This window comes from Ochotona princeps, chromosome 19, assembly GCF_030435755.1.
Source record: "Ochotona princeps isolate mOchPri1 chromosome 19, mOchPri1.hap1, whole genome shotgun sequence".
NCBI classification, from domain to species: Eukaryota; Metazoa; Chordata; class Mammalia; order Lagomorpha; family Ochotonidae; genus Ochotona; species Ochotona princeps.
The window spans coordinates 2,851,074-2,869,509 of record NC_080850.1 but is presented as its reverse complement, the minus strand read 5'-3'; the positions used below and the strand labels follow the sequence as shown (position 1 = coordinate 2,869,509).

General features: G+C 46.2%; 1 protein-coding gene across 2 annotated transcripts in view; it reads left to right on the top strand.

Moving 5' to 3' along the window:
• Positions 1 to 18,209, top strand: part of FAF2 (Fas associated factor family member 2) — a 67,666-nt gene extending 49,457 nt beyond the window's left edge. For both annotated transcript variants that reach the window (XM_004587398.3, XM_004587397.2), the window contains exons 5-11: positions 2,114 to 2,252; positions 4,066 to 4,151; positions 4,231 to 4,322; positions 6,038 to 6,215; positions 9,962 to 10,133; positions 10,565 to 10,708; positions 17,422 to 18,209. In XM_004587398.3, coding sequence (XP_004587455.1) covers positions 2,114 to 2,252; positions 4,066 to 4,151; positions 4,231 to 4,322; positions 6,038 to 6,215; positions 9,962 to 10,133; positions 10,565 to 10,708; positions 17,422 to 17,604 — 994 coding nt within the window. In that variant the 3' untranslated portion in view covers positions 17,605 to 18,209. The remainder of the gene's footprint in view (positions 1 to 2,113; positions 2,253 to 4,065; positions 4,152 to 4,230; positions 4,323 to 6,037; positions 6,216 to 9,961; positions 10,134 to 10,564; positions 10,709 to 17,421) is intronic.
• The last annotated feature ends 227 nt before the right edge of the window (positions 18,210 to 18,436 follow it).

Below are 18,436 nucleotides of genomic sequence, written 5' to 3'. Positions count from 1 at the left end.
TGGCTGCTGTCACGGGAAGCCTTTTGCGCATTTACCCGCTTGCTTCATGCCCTCACCATTCCACTTTCCCTTATGCGCCACTCAAAGAACTCAGCATTGGAAGCTGCACAGTGTAAGGCTGGGAAGTGTTGTGTGAAGCTTGGCTTCTTGGCATATCAAGAGCAGGTTGTTTGAGCTGGAGCCATAACCAGGCTTTATGGCATCCACACAGGGCAGCAAATGGAGATGTATGGATGGATGTATATATGAGTAATTACAATTACGTGATTAGGGCCTTCCGTCCAAGTAGCGTGTACTTCTGTCCGTTAGTCCTGCTCTGTGGAGGAGTTTGGAGGTCAGGAATCACCAGCTGTGCGGTCAGATCATACCTTTTGGCCTTGGCCTCTTGGTATTTTACGGAGCTGACCACTTAAGGACTTGCTAGCTTTTAACCAAGTTATTAATGGTCACCAGATACCCACTAAATAGTCTCTTTATCCCTGTTTTATTTAAGAATGATCCCTTCAACCTTTGTGCCCTAATTAGCTATGTAAAGATTGTTAAAATTAAAAAAAAATAGTTTAAAAAAAAAAAAAGAATAATCTGATTAAATCCTTCAGGATCATAATAATGACTCAGTTGACATGTAGACATTTTGTTAAAAGTGTATTTTACATTACGTGTGGGTAGAATATAATGGGAAACAGAAAAAGCCTTTATTCATTCTTCAGAATTTGAGAAATTAGTGATAATCCTGAAGCAGTTTCAGAGCAAGTGGTGAAAGCATCAGTGTTTGGAAGAATTTCCAGTCACTGTCCCACATACACACTTCACATTTTCTGTTTCTGATTTGATCTGGAATGTTTGTGTCAATAAATGTGGTTACCCCAGAGAAATTCCAAGTGGAATTGTGTGCATGTGGGGAGTTTGTTGAAGGGCTAAAGAACTGGTTCAAGATTTGTAAGGAAAAAGTCATAGTTTAGTTGCCTTTTCTGTGATAAAAAAAAAACTCTTAAGGTAAATGAACATTGTTTGCTCTCCTTGGGAAAATATGCATGGCATGTGTTACTAATGTTAATGCAGCTGTTTCCTCCAAGCAACCTGTTGCACTGCAGCACGCCGGCCCCAACCCCATTGTCTTCTGTAGAAACCCAGAAGATAAATTTAAAAATGCAATACAAATAACAAGGGTACTTCCAAAAGTTCTAGGAAATGTATATTATGAAAACGGATTTTCAGAATTTTAGCAGGATAAACGTATCCTTAAATTCCATTTTCCACAAGCTTTCTGAGGCTCCCCCTAGGAGGAGCCCTCTGTGGAGACAGGCATGCGGTGCGCAGGCCTTCACGTTCAAAAGCTGCCTGTGTGCTCTGGGCCACGTGTATGTCTTCCTTCATGGATGCCATCAACAGTAAACCAGCAAGCAAAATTTACTTGCTCCTTTGAAGGTCATAAACCATGACCGTAAGGTCAGATTTGTAGTCCTGATCTGCAAATTGAACAGTTTGAAACTATTAACTAAACAGTTAAAATCCCCGAACTTAAGAGGGAGAGGCCAAGTAGAAAACCAGAAGAATCCTTGTAACCGAGCAGCAGCGTCTGTGATGGTGGGAGTGTTGTGCACGCACACTGTTCAGACTAGAAGCCCCTGACCACACACAGCTTTGCATACTGGAAATGTAGCTAGTATGACTAAGGAACTGAGTTTTTTTAAAAAATTAATTAAATTTAGAATAGCCACATGTGGTAGTGGCCATGGTACCAGTTATTTGTAGAGAATTTGGATGTATAGTTTGACCTGTGATCTTTTAAGACACTGCGTGTTTCTTTCTCAATCATTCTAGGCTGAATTTTTTTTTTTCTTTCTGCAAAAAGCACTCGGAATTTGTTGAGGCCGTGCTGGAATTTATTACCCTTGTAGGTTCCATTCTTAAATAGACAGTGGAACAACACTTGGTGTCTGGCGGCTTTGGAGCCACACTCCGCTCTCAGATTTGATGGTGACCCTCAGACCGTCTGCCTCCCTTGCGCTGTGCCTCTGGCTCTGTTGTAGCAGTCAGTGCAGAGCGGCCCCCCCCTCCAGATGCCCTTCGTTAAGCTGGATTCATGTGATATTTATTCCTTCCTCCCCAGGTTTGCTCTTCGTTTTATACGGCCTGACCCTCGCAGCCGGGTCACTGACCCCGTGGGGGACATTGTTTCATTTATGCACTCATTTGAAGAGAAATATGGGAGGGCTCACCCTGTCTTCTACCAGGGAACGTACAGCCAGGTCAGTGCCGCAACTTACCAGTATGATTCTGTCCCCAAAGGAAAGCATAACCCAGCACTGATCGTGTCATTCTTTCACTCAAAAACCTTTTGTAGAGGGAAAAAAAAAAAAAAAAGACCAAACCTTTCAGCTGGTTCCAACGTCCTTTTGAGGTCTTTTCTGTCCCAACTTGTTTTCCCGTCCCCTGGGTTCCACCTAGAACATTCCCTGACCACGTCCTCTGCCTGCCTCCCTCTGTGCCTGGGCTGTTGCTGTCTTCTGCACTGGAATGCCTTCCTCACATTTTCACTAATTGGAATCCTACCTGTCCTTCAGCCAACTCCCGTCAGTCCCCTCTCGAGCCATTGCTGGTTCTGCACATTCTCCTGCCCTACCTTGCAATCTAAAGTATTATTCCTTTTGTTCTTCATGGCTTTATTTATTTATTCCTTTAGAGCAATTTCAAGGACTTTGCATCACAGTTATTTGTTTGGTGTCTTACCTCTTTTAAGCCCCTTAAAAACAAAGCTTAAATCTTCTTTGGTGCCTCACAGAACTAGGGCATAGACTGTGGATTCAGTATGACATGTTGCATTCAGCCCCCATCATACAGACCCAAGTGCCACCTTTTGAAAAAGGACCAAAACTGAAAGCTGTATGCGTGGTAGGCATATCTCTTACTTGCTAGAGAAGAGCAGATAATTCATTGTGAGTGTAGGCAAAGGTGGTTCTTTTTTTTTTTTTTTTAAGATTTATTTTTTTTTATTGCAAAGTCAGATAGACAGAGAGGAGGAGAGACAGAGAGGAAGATCTTCCGTCCGATGAGTCATTCCCCAAGTGACCACAACATGCGGTGCTGCGCCAATCTGAAGCCAGGAGTCAGGAATCTCCTGAAGCCAGGTGTCCCATGTGGGTGCAGGGTCCCAAGGCTTTGGGCCATCCTCGACTGCTTTCCCAGGCCACAAGCAAGGAGCTGGATGGGAAGTGGAGCTGCTGAGATTAGAACCGGCGCCCATATGGGATCTTGGGGCATTCAAGGTGAGGACTTTAGCCATTAGACCACGGCACCAGGCCCGCAAAGGTGGTTCTATTCATGACTGGATAGTGAGGAGACAGGCTTACCCTGGACGCTTACCTTGGTTTCCTGCTTTGATTTTTTTTCCCACATCTGCTTTTTTCTAACAGTTCCCTAATTGGCTGCTGCACACCGCTCCAGAAACCTGGAGCACCTGTTGTGTGCTAGTGTCATCATGCTGAGTTCATGAGCACCGCTCCTCTGCCCTCTCGGCTGCAGTCCTGAGGGTCAACGTGCAGTGTGTCTAGACGGATGCACAGGTGTCTCAGACCTAGCCTTCTCTCTGAAGATCTTTGAGATCCTGTGCTCTTTAGAATGCCGTGGGAAGTCCCTCATCTCTTCTCAGTATGGCTGAAACTTGAGCTCATATTCACAGTAAGGTTTTATGTACAAAGATACTATAGCTGTGAAGTGCAGGATTCTCACATGGTTTTCACATGGTCGGATTCTTTAGACTGGAAACCTGCACTTTTGGGAACCTGTATTTCTCATTCTATCCAGTCTGATGTGCCTGGTACAATTTGATTGCTAACATCATTAAAACCTTTTTGTTAAAGCTTGCTAGCATGGACTTTCCATAGGAAGAGAAACATCAAGGGTGGAAGGCAGGAGCCCTATAGATTTCTGCTTTCTTGATTGCCTTTTTTCCTTGTTTTTCTTTTTTGTTCCTTAACGTGTTTCTGTCCGTGAGGACCCTTAGGCTAGCTAACTGTTCACAGCGTGAGCTTCAGGCTAACTAGTGTCCTTTGTCTCTCACAGGCCCTTAATGATGCCAAGCGGGAGCTTCGCTTTCTCCTGGTTTACCTTCATGGAGATGATCACCAGGACTCTGATGAGTTCTGTCGGTGAGTGAACTGATCTTTGTCTCTTTTCTGACCTCTTGGACATACGTTTTTCTCATGTTCTTTTCCTCCCATTCCACAGCAATACACTCTGTGCACCTGAAGTTATTTCACTAATAAATACTAGGATGCTCTTCTGGGCATGCTCTACAAACAAACCCGAGGGATACAGGGGTGAGTCGGGTTTCTTTTGCTTCACTGAAATTGTTGGAGTATCTTTTTCTTGACGTTTAGCTGTATCAGAGCCTGTTTCACTTTTAAAAACATTCAGTCCTGTGCCCAGCAGCTCTTCTTTAATCTGATTGCTGTTGCCCATTTTTAACTAAAGAATATTCTCTTCTTAAGCAATCTAAACATTTGTCCCCATCTACTTAAAGGCAGAGCGTTTCATCTGCTGATTCAGTCCCCACATGCCCGCACACTGCTACATCAGGGCCAGGGGGAAATCCAGAGCCCGAAACTCCCATCTGGGTGTTCCACGTGCAAGGTCGGGGCCAAGCACTTGACCTGCCATCTGCTGCCTCCTAGGATGCACGTCAACAGGAAGCTGAGTCGTAAGCAAGCAGCTGGAACTAGAGCCTGCACTGAGATACGGAACGTAGGCGTCTCAAAGGGCCACTTAAGCCACGGTGCTGCAGTTCCACTCCAATTAGCAATGAACTGTGGTAGTACTTGTTGCACAGAGAGGTAGCTGTTTGAGCACCTGGAGTGCTAATACAGATACAGAATATTCAATTTTTTGTTGATAACAGCTCAACGAAAAAGAGAAGTATTTTTAGAAGTTAGTGGATGATATAGAAGTGAGCTCTAAAGATAAACACTGTAGTGTGGCAGGTTACACCATGACCTATGGCACCAGCATCTCGTGGGCACCAGTTCAAGGCCCAGCTCCACTTCCATAAGTGGGAAACCAGCAGAAGATGGCCCAAGCACTTGTGCCCCTGCACCCCAATGGGAGATAGAGGCAGCTCCAAGTTCCTGACGTGAGCCAGGCACAGTTCCAGCCAATTGTGCCTGTTTGGGGAGTGAACCAGTGGATGGAAAATCTTTCTCTCTGTCTCATCTTCTCTCTGTAAATCTGATTTTCCAATAAAAAAAAATAAATAAATCGTTTTTTTTTAAAAAAAAGGTTTTTGGTGCAAAACTAACATTTTTATGGATCAATAAAAGACATATGGGTTAAGGCATATGTTAGGCAAGAGGAAAGGAAGTTAGAAAACGGTGAGGACCATCACCATCTGTAGCATCAGCCTGAAGTTGCAGCCTTGACCACGCAAGTGGGAAAAACTGAACAGTCTCCGTGTTGTTTTCTAGATGTCTGTTGTCAAGTTGGCATCGTCCTTGAACTTGACAGCCTTCTCTAGCATTTTCAATAACAATCATGCTTCCCACTAATAAAGTTACTTTTTCTTTTTTTAAGCTTTATTTATTTTTATTTGAGAGGCAAATTTTTTTGGGGGGGAGAGAGGTCGTTCATCTACTGGTACACCCCCCAAATGACCACGACTGTTAAGAGCTGAAATGATCCAGACCCAGAGGCTCCTTCCTCCTCCTCCACGTGGGGGCAGTGTTCCAAGGACATGGACCATCCTGCTTCCCCAGGCCACAAGCAGGGAACTGGATGGGAAGTAGAACAGCTGAGACACAAACCAGCACCTATATGAAAGGGTTAGTGAGCCCCACACTCATGTCTTCCTAATCAAACATCTCGGTGTAGGAAAGCAAGAGTAAAAAGAAAAAAGATGAGGAAGATGGAGTGGGGCGATGGGACGCTGTGTTTATTTACCGAATAGGATGAAAGCAGTTCTCTTGTACTCATTGTGGAAGTCTAAGGTGTAGTCTGTTTCTCTCCTAAGTCCTGCCCTTGATCTCTTGGGTCTTTCTCTCAGTCTCACAGGCTTTACGAGAGAACACCTATCCGTTCCTGGCCATGATTATGCTGAAGGACCGGAGGATGACGGTGGTGGGACGCCTAGAAGGCCTCATTCAACCCGATGACCTGATTAACCAACTGACTTTTATAATGGATGCGAACCAGACTTACCTGGTGTCAGAACGTCTAGAAAGGTAGAAGGGAGTTTCTTTCTGAAAGGAAGAAGCCAGTTATAAATTTGTTGAATGACCTGGGGCTCTGAAAGTATTTTTTCCTTGTGTTTGAAACAGTTTAAAAATCCTTTAGTGTTTTTTTCCTTTTTTAAAATCTGTTTAGTGTCAGAATGTTTACAAACAGTACTTTGACCTGATCTACTCTACATCACATCTGTGACTGTCAGCAAGTGTGAATCACGGGATTTCAAGTCTTCGCTCCCATTATGTTAATACATTAGTCTTAGAAGATCTGTAAGACAGAAAACACGAGTAGTAGAAGTCCCTCATAATCCTAGCACCACAGACACACCACCCTTGAGGATGCTCCGTGTGTGTGTGGCACTTTGAAGGTGCTGAGAAGCCAGGCCATGGGGGCTTTTCTTTTTTTTTTTTTTTTCTAAGATTTATTTTATTTTTATTACAAAGTCAGATATACTGAGAGGAGGAGAGATAGAGAGGAAGTGGAGCTGCCGGGATTAGAACCAACGGCCATATGGGATCAAGGCGAGGACCTTAGCCACTAGGCCACGCTGCCGAGCCCCAGGGGGCTTTTTATGGAGGCTCTTGGGGAAGCGTGATCGAAGCACAGCCAGCCATTCAGAAATGTGATTGGACAAAAGGGATCTGAGCTGCGGTTCCTGGGCCGAGTGGAGGAACCCAGCAAAGCCTGTCTATCCAGACCCTTGCTGGCCTCTCTGCAGCTTGCCTTCCTCTCAGGCTTGGGGACAGTCTCTGCTACTGGGGGGTTGTGGTCAGACAATGTCCTAACAACCAGCCCCAAGATAGTACGGTAAGGGAACTCAACAGTTTATGTAACCTACCTTGGGGAAGAAAAGGTGTAATGGCTCTCCATGAGCCAGGAACCCTGGATGAAAACACACACATTAGCGAAATGGCACATGGAAACTATTTTAAATGTGAACTTAGAATACTTTTTTCCACATTCTGAAAATTACTGCATGGCACTCCATATCTAAATACACCATAATGGAACCAGGTCCGTTGTTGGATTTCTAGATAATTTTCAGGTTTTTGGGGTTTTTTTGTTTGTTTGGTTTTTGGTTTTTGGTTTTTTTTTTAACTGATATAAATGGCATACATGATTATAATTTTTTAAAGAGTTATTTATTTTTATTGGAAAGGCAGATGTACAGAGAGGAGGAGAGACAGAGAGGAAGATTCTCCGTCCGATGATTCGTTCCCCAAGCGACTGCAATGGATGGTGCTGTGCTGATCAGGAGCCAGGAGCTTCTTCCGGGTCTCCCTTGTGGGTGCAGGGTCCCAAAGCTTTGGGCCGTCCTCGACTGCTTTCCCAGGCCACAAGCAGGGAGCTGGATGGGAAGTGGAGCAGCCAGGATTAGAACCAGTCCCCATTTGGGATCCCAGCACATACAAGATGAGGACTTTAACTACTACGCTATTGCGTCGGGCCCAATTATAATTTCTTTACAATTTATGATGAGTCCCTCAGATTAAAAGTTAAATTCCCGGAAGTGCAATTTTTGTGTGACAATATGTGTGTGATTCAGTTTCTTGATTTATAATGCCAAACATTCTCAAGAAACTCACACAAACTTAAGTTTTATTAGGGACTTTTAGTAACATGGGAAGATACTGTTATATCTTTTACAAAATGACTATTAAAAATGCCATACATCCTGTATGGTTTTAACTGTGTAAGACTGTGTGGGAGAGGAGACTTTCTGGAATGTTGGAAATGTTCTTTACTCATTATATTTCTAATAATTAACCTAATAGTACATTAAGATCTATTTGTTTCAGTTCATGTAAGTTTTATCTGAATTTTTAAGGTAACTTTATTTATGCAGCTAGTTAACCCATTGTGGTGCTAGCATCCCGTATGGGAGTGGCAGTTGGAATCCAGCTACTTCATACTTCATTTCCAGGCCAGTGACCTGGAGAAACAGGTGCTTGGGGCCTTGCACTCATGTTGGAGATTGATGGGCCAGTCCATCTAGCTTCAGCCTACTCAGCCCTGGCTGTTTAGGCCCTTTAGGGAGGAAACCAGCAGCTGGAAGAATCTGTCTGCTGTTTTGCCTTTCAAATAAGTAAATAAATATTTTTTAAGGCGTTATTTATTTTTATTGGAAAGGCAGAGTTACAGAGAGGAGGAGAGATAGAAACCTCTTCTATCCGCTGGTTCACTCCCCAAGTGGCCGCAACATCCAGAGCTGAGCCGATCCAAAGCCAGGAGCCAGGAGCTTCTTCCGGGTCTCCCAAGTGAGTACAGGGTCCCAAGGCTTTGGGCCGTCCTCGACTGCTGTCCCAGGCCACAAGCAGGGAGCTGAATGGGAAGTAGGATGGACAGGACCCAGGCAGGCGCCTGTCTGGGATCCTGACACGTGCAAGGCGAAGATTTAGCCGCTGAGCCATTACACCAAGCCTAATAATAGATAAAACTTTTTAAAGGTTTTTGTGTTGTTGTTGTTTTGTAATTTATTTGAAAGAGAAAAAGACCACGTGCTGTTTCACTGCCTGGGTGCCTGCAGTGGCCCAGGCTGGGCTTAAGACAGAACCAGAGCTCCAGTAGGTCTCTGTCGTGTGACAGAGGCCCTGTGACTTGAACCTTAACCTGCCTCCCGGCTGGTGCATTGGCAGGAGCTTGGGTTGGCAGCCAGAACCACTAGGAGATGGGCAGCGGGTTAAGCCAGCCAAGTGCTCGTAGTTGTTTTTTCTTTCTTCTTCTTCTTCTTCTTCTTTTTTTTTATGCCAACACTTTTATTCTTAAGAGAACCCGTGAGGTGAGCAGGAGGCTCACCTCTAGACTAAATACACATCTCTTTTTTTTTTTTAAGATTTACTTATTTTGTTAGGAAGGCAGATTTATAGAGAGAAGGAGAGACAGAGGGAAAGATCTTTCATGTGCTGGTTCACTGCCAAATGGCCACATTGGCCAGAGCTAGGCTGATCTGAACCCTAGAGCTTCTTCCAGGTCTCCCACGTGGGTGCAGGGTCCCAAGGCTTGCTCATCTCCACTGCTTTCCTAAGACATCAGCAGGAAACTGGATGGGAAGTGAAACAGGTGGGACGCAAACCAGCATCCATGTGGGATCTCAGACTTGCAAGGCAGAGGATTAGCCAATTGAAAGATCACATCAGGCCTACATCTCATTAATTTTCTTTTTTTATGATTTATTTATTTTTATTGGAAAGTCAGATTTACAAAGAGAAAGAGAGACAGAGAGAAAGCTCTTCAGTCTGCTTCCACTCCCCAAGTGACCGCAACGCCCAGCAGCTTCTTCTGGGATCCCACATAAGTGCAGGGTCCCAAGGCTTTGGGTCATCCTCCTCTGCTTTCCCAGGCAACAAGCAGGGAGCTGGATGGGAAGTGGAGCTTCTGAGACATGAACTGGTACCCATGTGGAATCCCAATGGATGCAAGGCAAGGATTTAGCTACTGATCCATTGCTCCAGGCCCTATAAATTTTCTAACATGAATAAATACATGGTTTTGGATTTTACAGTGGAACATATCCCCAGAAGGAGATTGACCTTAAAATAGGATATTGTCAAGTTAAAAGGGGGAAAAAGAGAAAGGAAAATTTGCCCTTTTTTTCCCCCCCAAATTAAATTGAAAAGAGAAAATTCATTCCAATTCTGTCAGCCTCTTCCAGTCTCAACATTATTAATCAAGCAATTTCCCCCAGGATCAGTATCAGAAACAGCTTTGTGGAATTCCTGTTTTGTTTTTGATCTGTCCACAGGGAAGAAAGAAACCAGACCCAGGTACTGAGGCAGCAGCAGGATGAGGCCTACTTGGCGTCACTCAGGGCCGACCAAGAGAAGGAAAGGAAGAAGAAGGAGGAGCGGGAGCGCAAGCGGCAGAAGGAAGAAGAGGTGCAGCAGCAGAAGCTGGCGGAGGAGAGGCGGCGGCAGGTACTCCCCCCCGGACTCCCCAGCTGGGGGTTGCAGAGCTGCAGACGTAGGACACTGGAAGGCGCGGAAGGCGCTGAGGTCGTGGCTCACTGAATGTTCCCTGCCATTCACATGTGTGTTTTCAGAGCCAGTGTTTGCTGACGTAGCCTTTCATTCATGGCCTTGTTTCGTCACGCATCCCCACGTGTCCCTAGCTAGCGTCTTTGAGCCGTTCTTTTTCCTCAAACAGTTAAATGTGTGAATGTAGTCTCAGTCATACGCGTTATGCAATGGCACGGTGATTTAGGTTTTTTTTCTGACTCTTGGGAAATAGTTTTTCCTGTCGTCGTTAGTCATTTTTGTTTTGACCGCACACCAAGCCCACGTGGTCATGATGTTTGTGCCCAGTTTTCTGCTGATGCCAAAGTCTCAGCGCTGCTTTGTTTCTACAGAACTTACAAGAGGAAAAGGAAAGGAAGTTGGAGTGCCTCCCTCCGGAGCCTTCTCCAGATGACCCTGAAAGTGTCAAGATCATTTTCAAGTTACCCAATGATTCTCGAGTGGAGAGACGATTCCACTTTTCACAGTCTCTGACAGTAAGGACTGCCTGAGTTGTGTGATGTGTATGGAGGGTCTGGGCTCGCGCTTGGGAAGTGTTGGTGAGTCCTTGAGAGCATTGTTAGTGACGTGCTGCTTAGAGGAACTGGAGAGGAGGCGCAGGAGGGACAAAGTGCTGGAAACCAGGAAGAATACAGTGAGCTATGGGTCCCCTCAGTTCCAGTTGCCACCTCGGCAACTTTTTTTTTAAAGATTTGTTTTATTTTATTTTATTTCTATTTTTTTTTATAAAGATTTATTTGTTTTTATTACAAAGTCAGATATACAGAGAGGAGGAGAGACAGAGAGGAAGATCTTCTGTCCGATGATTCACTCCCCAAGTGAGCACAGTGGCCGGTGCTGTGCCGATCCAAAGCCAGGAGCCAAGAACCTCTTCCGGGTCTCCCACATGGGTGCAGGGTCCCAAGGCTTTGGGCCGTCCTCAACTGCTTTCCCAGGCCACAGGCAGAAGCTGGATGCAGAGTGGAGCTGTCGGGATGAGAACTGGCGCCCATATGGGATTCTGGGGCATTCAAGACGAGGACTTTAGCCGCTAGGCCATGCCCCCGAGCCCTATTTTATTTTTTATTGCAAAGTCAGATATACAGAGAGGAGGAGAGATAGAGAGGAAGATCTTCTGTCCGATGATTCACTCCCCAAAGTGGCCGCAACGGCCAGTGCTGTGCTGATCCGAAGCCAGGATCCAGGAACTTCTTCCAGGTCTCCCACACGGGTTCAGGGTCGCAAGGTTTTGAGCCGTCCTTGACTGTTTTCCCTGGGCACAAGCAGGGAACTGGATGGGAAGTGGAGCAGCTGGAATACGGACCGGTGTTCATATGGGATCCCTGGGTGTTCAAGGCGAGGACGTTAGCCACTAGGCCACGCCGCCGGGCCCCACCTCAGCAACTTTTAAGATTTCTTAGTTTGACAAAGTTTTTGGCTTCTAAGTAAAATAGATGTCTTACAAAGAAGTAGCACAAAAGACTTGCGCATTTAGAGATAGAAGGCTCTTCCCTGCTGTCTTTGCATTAGCTTCAGAGTGGAAAGAAGGCTGTGTCTGGGAAGCCCTGGAGCTGCACATCTGCAGGAGCTGCACATGCATTCTTATGTCATTCTTTGGCACTTGGTGCGGCTTCAGCCATAATTAGCAAAGCTCCACTTTTCACGGCTGTTTCATACGGTGGTTACCTGTATAATAGTGTTTGCCATTTCTGTAGGAAAGTAGACGCCGAATCTCACAGAATGAGGGCCAGATTTTGAAGGGTGTTAAATGTTTTTTGTCTTTTTTGTTTTGTTTTGTTTTTGTTTATTAGAGAGTCAGATAATGCAAAAAGGAGGGGAGACGGGACGCTCCTGGTCCACTGGTTCACTCCCCAGGCGGCCACCATGGCTGGAGCTATGTCATCCCAAAGCCAGGAGCTTCTTCCGGGTCTACCGCGTGGGTGCAGGGTCCCAAGGCTTTGGGCTATCGTCTGCTGCGTTCCCAGACCATAAGCAGAAAGCTGGGTGGGAAGTGAGGCTGCCGGGATTAGAACCGGTGACCACATGGGACCACAGCATCTTCAAGGCGAGGACTTTAGCCACTAGGCTACTGTGCCAGGCTCATAACTTTATTTTTAAATTCTTTTGTAAGATAATCTTTTTGTAGGTGTGTGTTTATATGTATATATACACCCATATATTTATTCTCAAACGGAGTTACAGGGAGAACTTAAACCACTGCTTAATAACACTGTACAACAGCCAACACTGGGCTAAGCCAAAGCTAGGAGCTCCTCCAGTCTCCTGTAATGGATGGCAGGGGCCCAGTTATTTGGGCCATCTTCCACTGCTTTTTCTGGGCTATTAGCAGTGAGTTGAAGCAAAGCAGCTAACTAAGCAGGGCCCACACAGGACTCTGGCGTCACATGCAGCAGCCTTACGGGCCACCACAGCAGTGACTGCTGGTGTGTCACAGAACGGACCAGGTCCTGGAGATTTCAGAGATGGCTGGATTGTGCTTCTGGGACTCATTGGGCTTACTGGCCAATAAGGAAGTCAGACTCAAGAACTGTCGTAGAAGAAAAGTTAAGAGGTATTTGGTGAAAAAGGAAATGCTCAAAACAAAAAAATCGTACCACTTTTCTTTGCTTTTCGCTAATGCGCTTGTTTCCTTTGAGGAGAGTGTTGTGTGTCTCACTTTGTAGTGCCTGCCTGTGCCTCATGCAGTAGCTGCTATGTGTGCGGTGGTTACTGGATGCTGACTCCCTTCCCCCAGCCTCCTCTGTACTTCTTGGGGTTTGCTTACATATACATTTTTATTATTTAAAGATTTATTTATTTATTTATTTTTGAAAGGCAGATTTACAGAGAGGAGAGGCAGAGAGAGATCTTTTGTCTGCTGGTTCACCTCCCAAGTGACCACAACGACCGCAGCTGAGCCAATCTGAAGCCAGGAACTTCCTCTAGGTGTCCAACGCAGGTGCAGGGTCCCAAGGCTTTGGGCCGTCCTTGACTACTTTCCCAGGCCACAAGCAGGGAGCTGGATGGAAGTGGAGCAGCCAGGATGTGAACCAGTGCCCACATGGGATTCCAGCAGTTGCAAGGCGGGGATTTAGCCACTAGGCTATCCCACCGACCGTTGCGTATTTTAGGGAACACGTTCAGAGCAGTTTCCTTGTTGTGCACCTGAACTCTGTGGGACTTCAAGGGATAGCCCCAAAATTGTGGCAGACAAAAAGTTCAATGTGAAAGATCCAACAAATTGACTCAAGAGTGTTGGAGGGAAAGTCTGTTGGAAATTTGGAACAAAAGTCCCTCTTCGCGACCAGAAAAGAACTAGCCATTGATTAACTCTTTATTCCTTGGAGGCTTTGAAAAGCCATTTTTAGGGAAAACGTGCCATGATCACGTGAGCTGGAGAAGCTAGTGTAAATGGGATTAAACAGTGGGAGACAAGCACAGAAACTTGGTGTGACGGTGCTGGGTTAGCATTCACAAAGCCGGTGCTATGAGGCTGCCGGGCTGGAGTGCTCTAGAGCCGTGTCACGTGCCTTGAACCTGGCCTCTTGGAGGAGCTGCTTGGCAGAAAGGGCTTGGGTCTGGGCAGTGATGAGGGGCTCAGGGGACAATGTGTGTAAACTGCATCAAAACCACCAGCTCACAGGAAGAGGACGAAAAACAGTCATCAGTGAGAAATCCACACTACATCTACAGCATAATTAATTTTTTGTCCATTGCTAACCACAAAGGAGCTTTGATAGTAATCGATGTCCTGATGATGTCAGTTCTTTCATCATTGATAAGCACAAAATGCTAGTTCTGTTCCTGTGTTACATATTCTTAAGCAATGAAAAACTAGCACAAAGTATTATTTCACCTTCAAATAAAGTCTGTCTTTTACTCATTTGAAGACTAGAAGAGGGAACTGAGGGCCTGGGACAGTAGCCTTGCAGCTAAAATCCTCACCTTCCATGCACTGTATCCCTTATGGGCGCCGGTTCTAGTCCCGGCAGCTCCACTTCCCATCCAGCTCCCTGCTTGTGGCCTGGGAAAGCAGTCGAGAACGGCCTAAGGCCTTGGGAGCCTGCACCTGTGTGGGAGACCTGGACGAAGTTCCTGGCTTCTGGCTTCAGATCAGCGCAGCTATGGCCATTGTGGTCACTTGGGAGGTGAACCACTGATGGAAGATCTTTCTCTCTGTCTCTCCTTCTCTGTGAATCTGCCTTTCCACTAAAAATAAATGTCATTAAAAAGGGTGGGGAAATCTCAAAATGGCAAGTGGTGGACTAAAACTTGAGAACTAAGCTTGGTCCTATGATGTAGCGGGTAAAGTTGCTTCCTGGCATGTTGGCACCCCAATATAGGTGCCAGTTAGTAACCCAGGTGTTCCTTGTTTTTTGTTTGTTTTAATTGGAAAGGCAGATATACAGAGAGAAGGAAAGATAGGGAGGAAGATCTTCTGTCCATTGATTCACTCCCCAAGCAACCGCAGCGGCCAAAGCTAAGCCAGGAGCCCAAAGCCTGCCACGTGGGTGCAGGTTCTCCCACGCAGATGCAGGGTCCCAAGGCTTTGGGCCGTCCTCTACTGCTTTGCTAGGCTACAAGCAGGGAGCTGGATGGGAAGTGGTCCTCTTAGACCCAAACCAGTGCCCACGTGGGATCCTGGCATGTTCAAGGCGAGGAGTTTAGCCGCCTGGCTACCGTTGCAGCCCCAGGTATTCCATTTCTAACCCAGATCCCTGCTGATGGCCTAGGAAAGCAGTGGGATTCTGGCCAAGTATTTGGGTTCCTGCTCCCGGTGTGGGAGACCCAGAAGCAGCTCCTGAATCCTTCCTTCTGGCTGACCCATCCAGAACCATTACAGCCATCTGGACAATGAACTGAAGGATAGGAGATCTCTCTCTCTCTCTCTCTCTCTCTTTCTCTCTCTTTGTCTGCTTTTCTCTGTAACTCTAACGTTCCAAAAAATCTTTCTTTTAAAAATAAAAATTTCATAAATAAAAACCTCTCTCTGAAGGTCCCAGGGTAAGCTAGCTGAAAGAAGTGCTTCTTCATCCCAGGGAGGGCAGCACTGAGCTGAGCTCATTGTGTGGAGAAACCAAGTGAAAAGAAATGAGATTCTCCGAAATAGGGCGGGATGGCTGAGACAGGCCTTGCTCATCCTTGCAGGGAGTCCAACAAAGCTGTGCCCCCATGCCGGACCCACGGACACGTTCTCTGTCCATGGAGAGCTCCCAGGGGCAGCAGGCAAACCTAGCACCTACATTTTGGCTTGTAGTCACCATCATTCTATTAAAAAAGCAAGGGCTCCTGGGAGACATGGCTCCTCCAGGGCCAGGTCAACTTGGTCAGGAAATGGAGTTCTTCAGAGAATGATAGGGACATCTCAGACGCAGATGCCTGCCCATTCAAGTTTGACTCCCTGTGGAACAGCTGGAACGTTCGTATAAGTAATGACTAATCAGAAATCTTGAATCTTCCTTGATATTAAAAAAAAAAAAATGGAAAGTTTGAGGAAGAGAGAATGTCCATAATTGCATAGTGTTAACCCAGAATAGAGGGGAGGCCTGGCAGATACCACCTCAGTGAGATAGATATCAAAGATGGTGCCCTACACTGCACTTGTGCTCAGCCCGAGTAGCAAACAGCGTCACACAGAAGGCTTTCTGTAACATTTCTGCCAGAAACGCACAACGTGAATCTAATCCTGAGAGAATACATCAGCAGACATTGCACAAAACGAGTGACCAACAACCTGGGCGCTGGCAAAGTTATACAAGCCATGGAAACACGGACGATCTGTGTGAGGCCGAAAGAGGAAACTCAGGAGATGTGACACATGCGTCTCAGCTGGATCCTTCTGCTAAAAATAACTGGCAGAAGTCCCCTTGGAGCATGCTCCACCCGGGGACCCTGCGATGACATCTGCTGGCCATCCCCCATCCCCGGGGACTGGGTGCGGCTTCTCTCCTCCTCGTCTCCCTTCCCCCCGATACAGGAAGAAAAATTTGGAAACATGATCTCATCCACTTTCCCCTATTCCTTGACCGTTCCCACCCTAATCAGTGGTCCACACGGGCATGCATCCTTCCGAACTGTGTAAATACCAGCAAAAATAAAAATTTTTAAAAGTTAAAAAGCTGGCAGAACGTGGATAGAACTTGAACAGTGTAATCCACTCAGAGCCACCTGCACCGTGGGGTCTGCATCCTTAGATCTGATCATTTGCAGATGAAAAAATGTGTATACTACAGTGGAACATTAATTTAGGTAGCATTTTAGACTGTGGTAAAGTTAGCAAGAGGAAAGCATAGGTGTGTCTACCCCGTTTTATGTAGGTCACGCACATCCTCATCAGATGTTTCTATGATGGGCAGGCGAGTTGATCCCTCCCGGATGCCAGTGGACTACTGAATATTGTTTTGTTTGTTTGTTTGTTTTAAAGATTTATTTATTTTATTACAAAGTCAGATATACAGAGAGGAGGAGAGACAGAGAGGAAGATCTTCAGTCCGATGATTCACTCCCCAAGTGAGCCGCAACAGCTGGTGCGCGCTGATCCGAAGCCGGGAACCAGGAACCTCTTCCGGGTCTCCCACACGGGTGCAGGGTCCCAAGGCTTTGGGCCCTCCTCAACTGCTTTCCCAGGCCACAAGCAGGGAGCTGGATGGGAAGTGGAGCTGCCAGGACTAGAACCGGCGTTTGTATGGGATCCCGGGGCATTCAAGGCGAGGACTTTAGCCGCTAGGCCATGCCACCGGGCCCAAGAATATTGTTTTATGATCAGTAAACTTTGTTGATTCTGAGGGCTAAGATTATGTACAAAGACTTTCCAGAACAATATTATCAGCTATTCTGGACTACTGGGACATCAGATTAACAATTCGCTTAGTTCATTCAAAGAAAAAAATTCTGTTTGATGCTTGCAACTTTTCTGAAACTTTGTGATTATTTCTAAGTATCGAGCTTTATATCAAACAGGTTATCAAAAGAAGAAACATGAATCCATTCCGAATAGGAATAGCATTCACCTGAAAAATTTCTTTTCAAAGGATTACCCTGCATGTTTGCCCTGGAAGCAGCAACATCTCAATGAATCTGCTGTGATGACTTCCTGCCTCAGAATCGACCTGGGGAGAAATGAGCAGCTTTGAGCTGGACGGCAGGGGAGGGCGCGGAGTGTTGGTACGTGTGTGTGTATCTGATTGTCCTGTTTCTATGATCTCTGCAGGTAATCCACGACTTCTTGTTCTCCTTGAAGGAAAGCCCTGAAAAGTTTCAGATTGAAGCTAATTTTCCCAGGCGGGTGCTGCCTTGTGTCCCTTCAGCAGAGTGGCCCAACCCCCCTACGCTGCAGGAAGCCGGACTGAGCCACACAGAAGTTCTCTTTGTTCAGGACCTGACAGACGAATGACACTTTCTTGCTCTCCCCTTACACCCCTATCCCTGAAAGAAATGGATAAAACGAAAACAGAAAACATACACAAAAAAGAGATTCATATTATTATTATTATAATACAATATTTTTTTTAAAAGACTGCTGCATCCTAAGGAAGGATCAGAAACCATGCTGCCTGCGAGAGTCAACACCTCTGTGTGCACGAGGTGAGCAGTGGTCGGCCCTGCTCGACAAGCCCACCCTTCCCGCTGGCCTCTGCACCGCGCACCTGCCAGCCATCGGAGAGTGCACCTCCAACCCCGAGGAAGGGACGTTCCCACTCGTTCTTACTCATTCTTACTTTTATGGAAAATAAAAGTGAAAAGCCTCCCTCTGCCTGCTGCTGCAGCATCTCCTGAGGACTCGTGTCTCTGACATCCGGAGGAGAGGGGGACGAGGAAGCGCATGGCAGGGGTCTTGTGGAACTGCCCACAATGTATGAATAACTTTCATTGGTTCTTTTGCTTTGTAATGACCAAAGGAATACGGCAAACATAGGTGTATTTTTTTTCCCCTTAATATTTAATAAGAGCCAATTCTTAAGCCCATGCATAGTGTAATAAAGGTGCCCTGGGTTGGTTTATGCTTCTGCCACTTGTCCCTCTCATGGTCCCAGGGAGGTCATTCTTTTTGGTCCAACTCTTGTGTCCTCTTGCCACCAGTGTGCCCTAATTGGAGCAGTGGGAGGAGACCTTGGTTTGTAGCCTCACAGTGGCTGCATCCATACAGAAACGCGTGTATGCTGTGAATGTCTATGCACACAGGCCACACCCAACTGCAGAGTGTCCTTGGCATGTGGCCCAGGTGG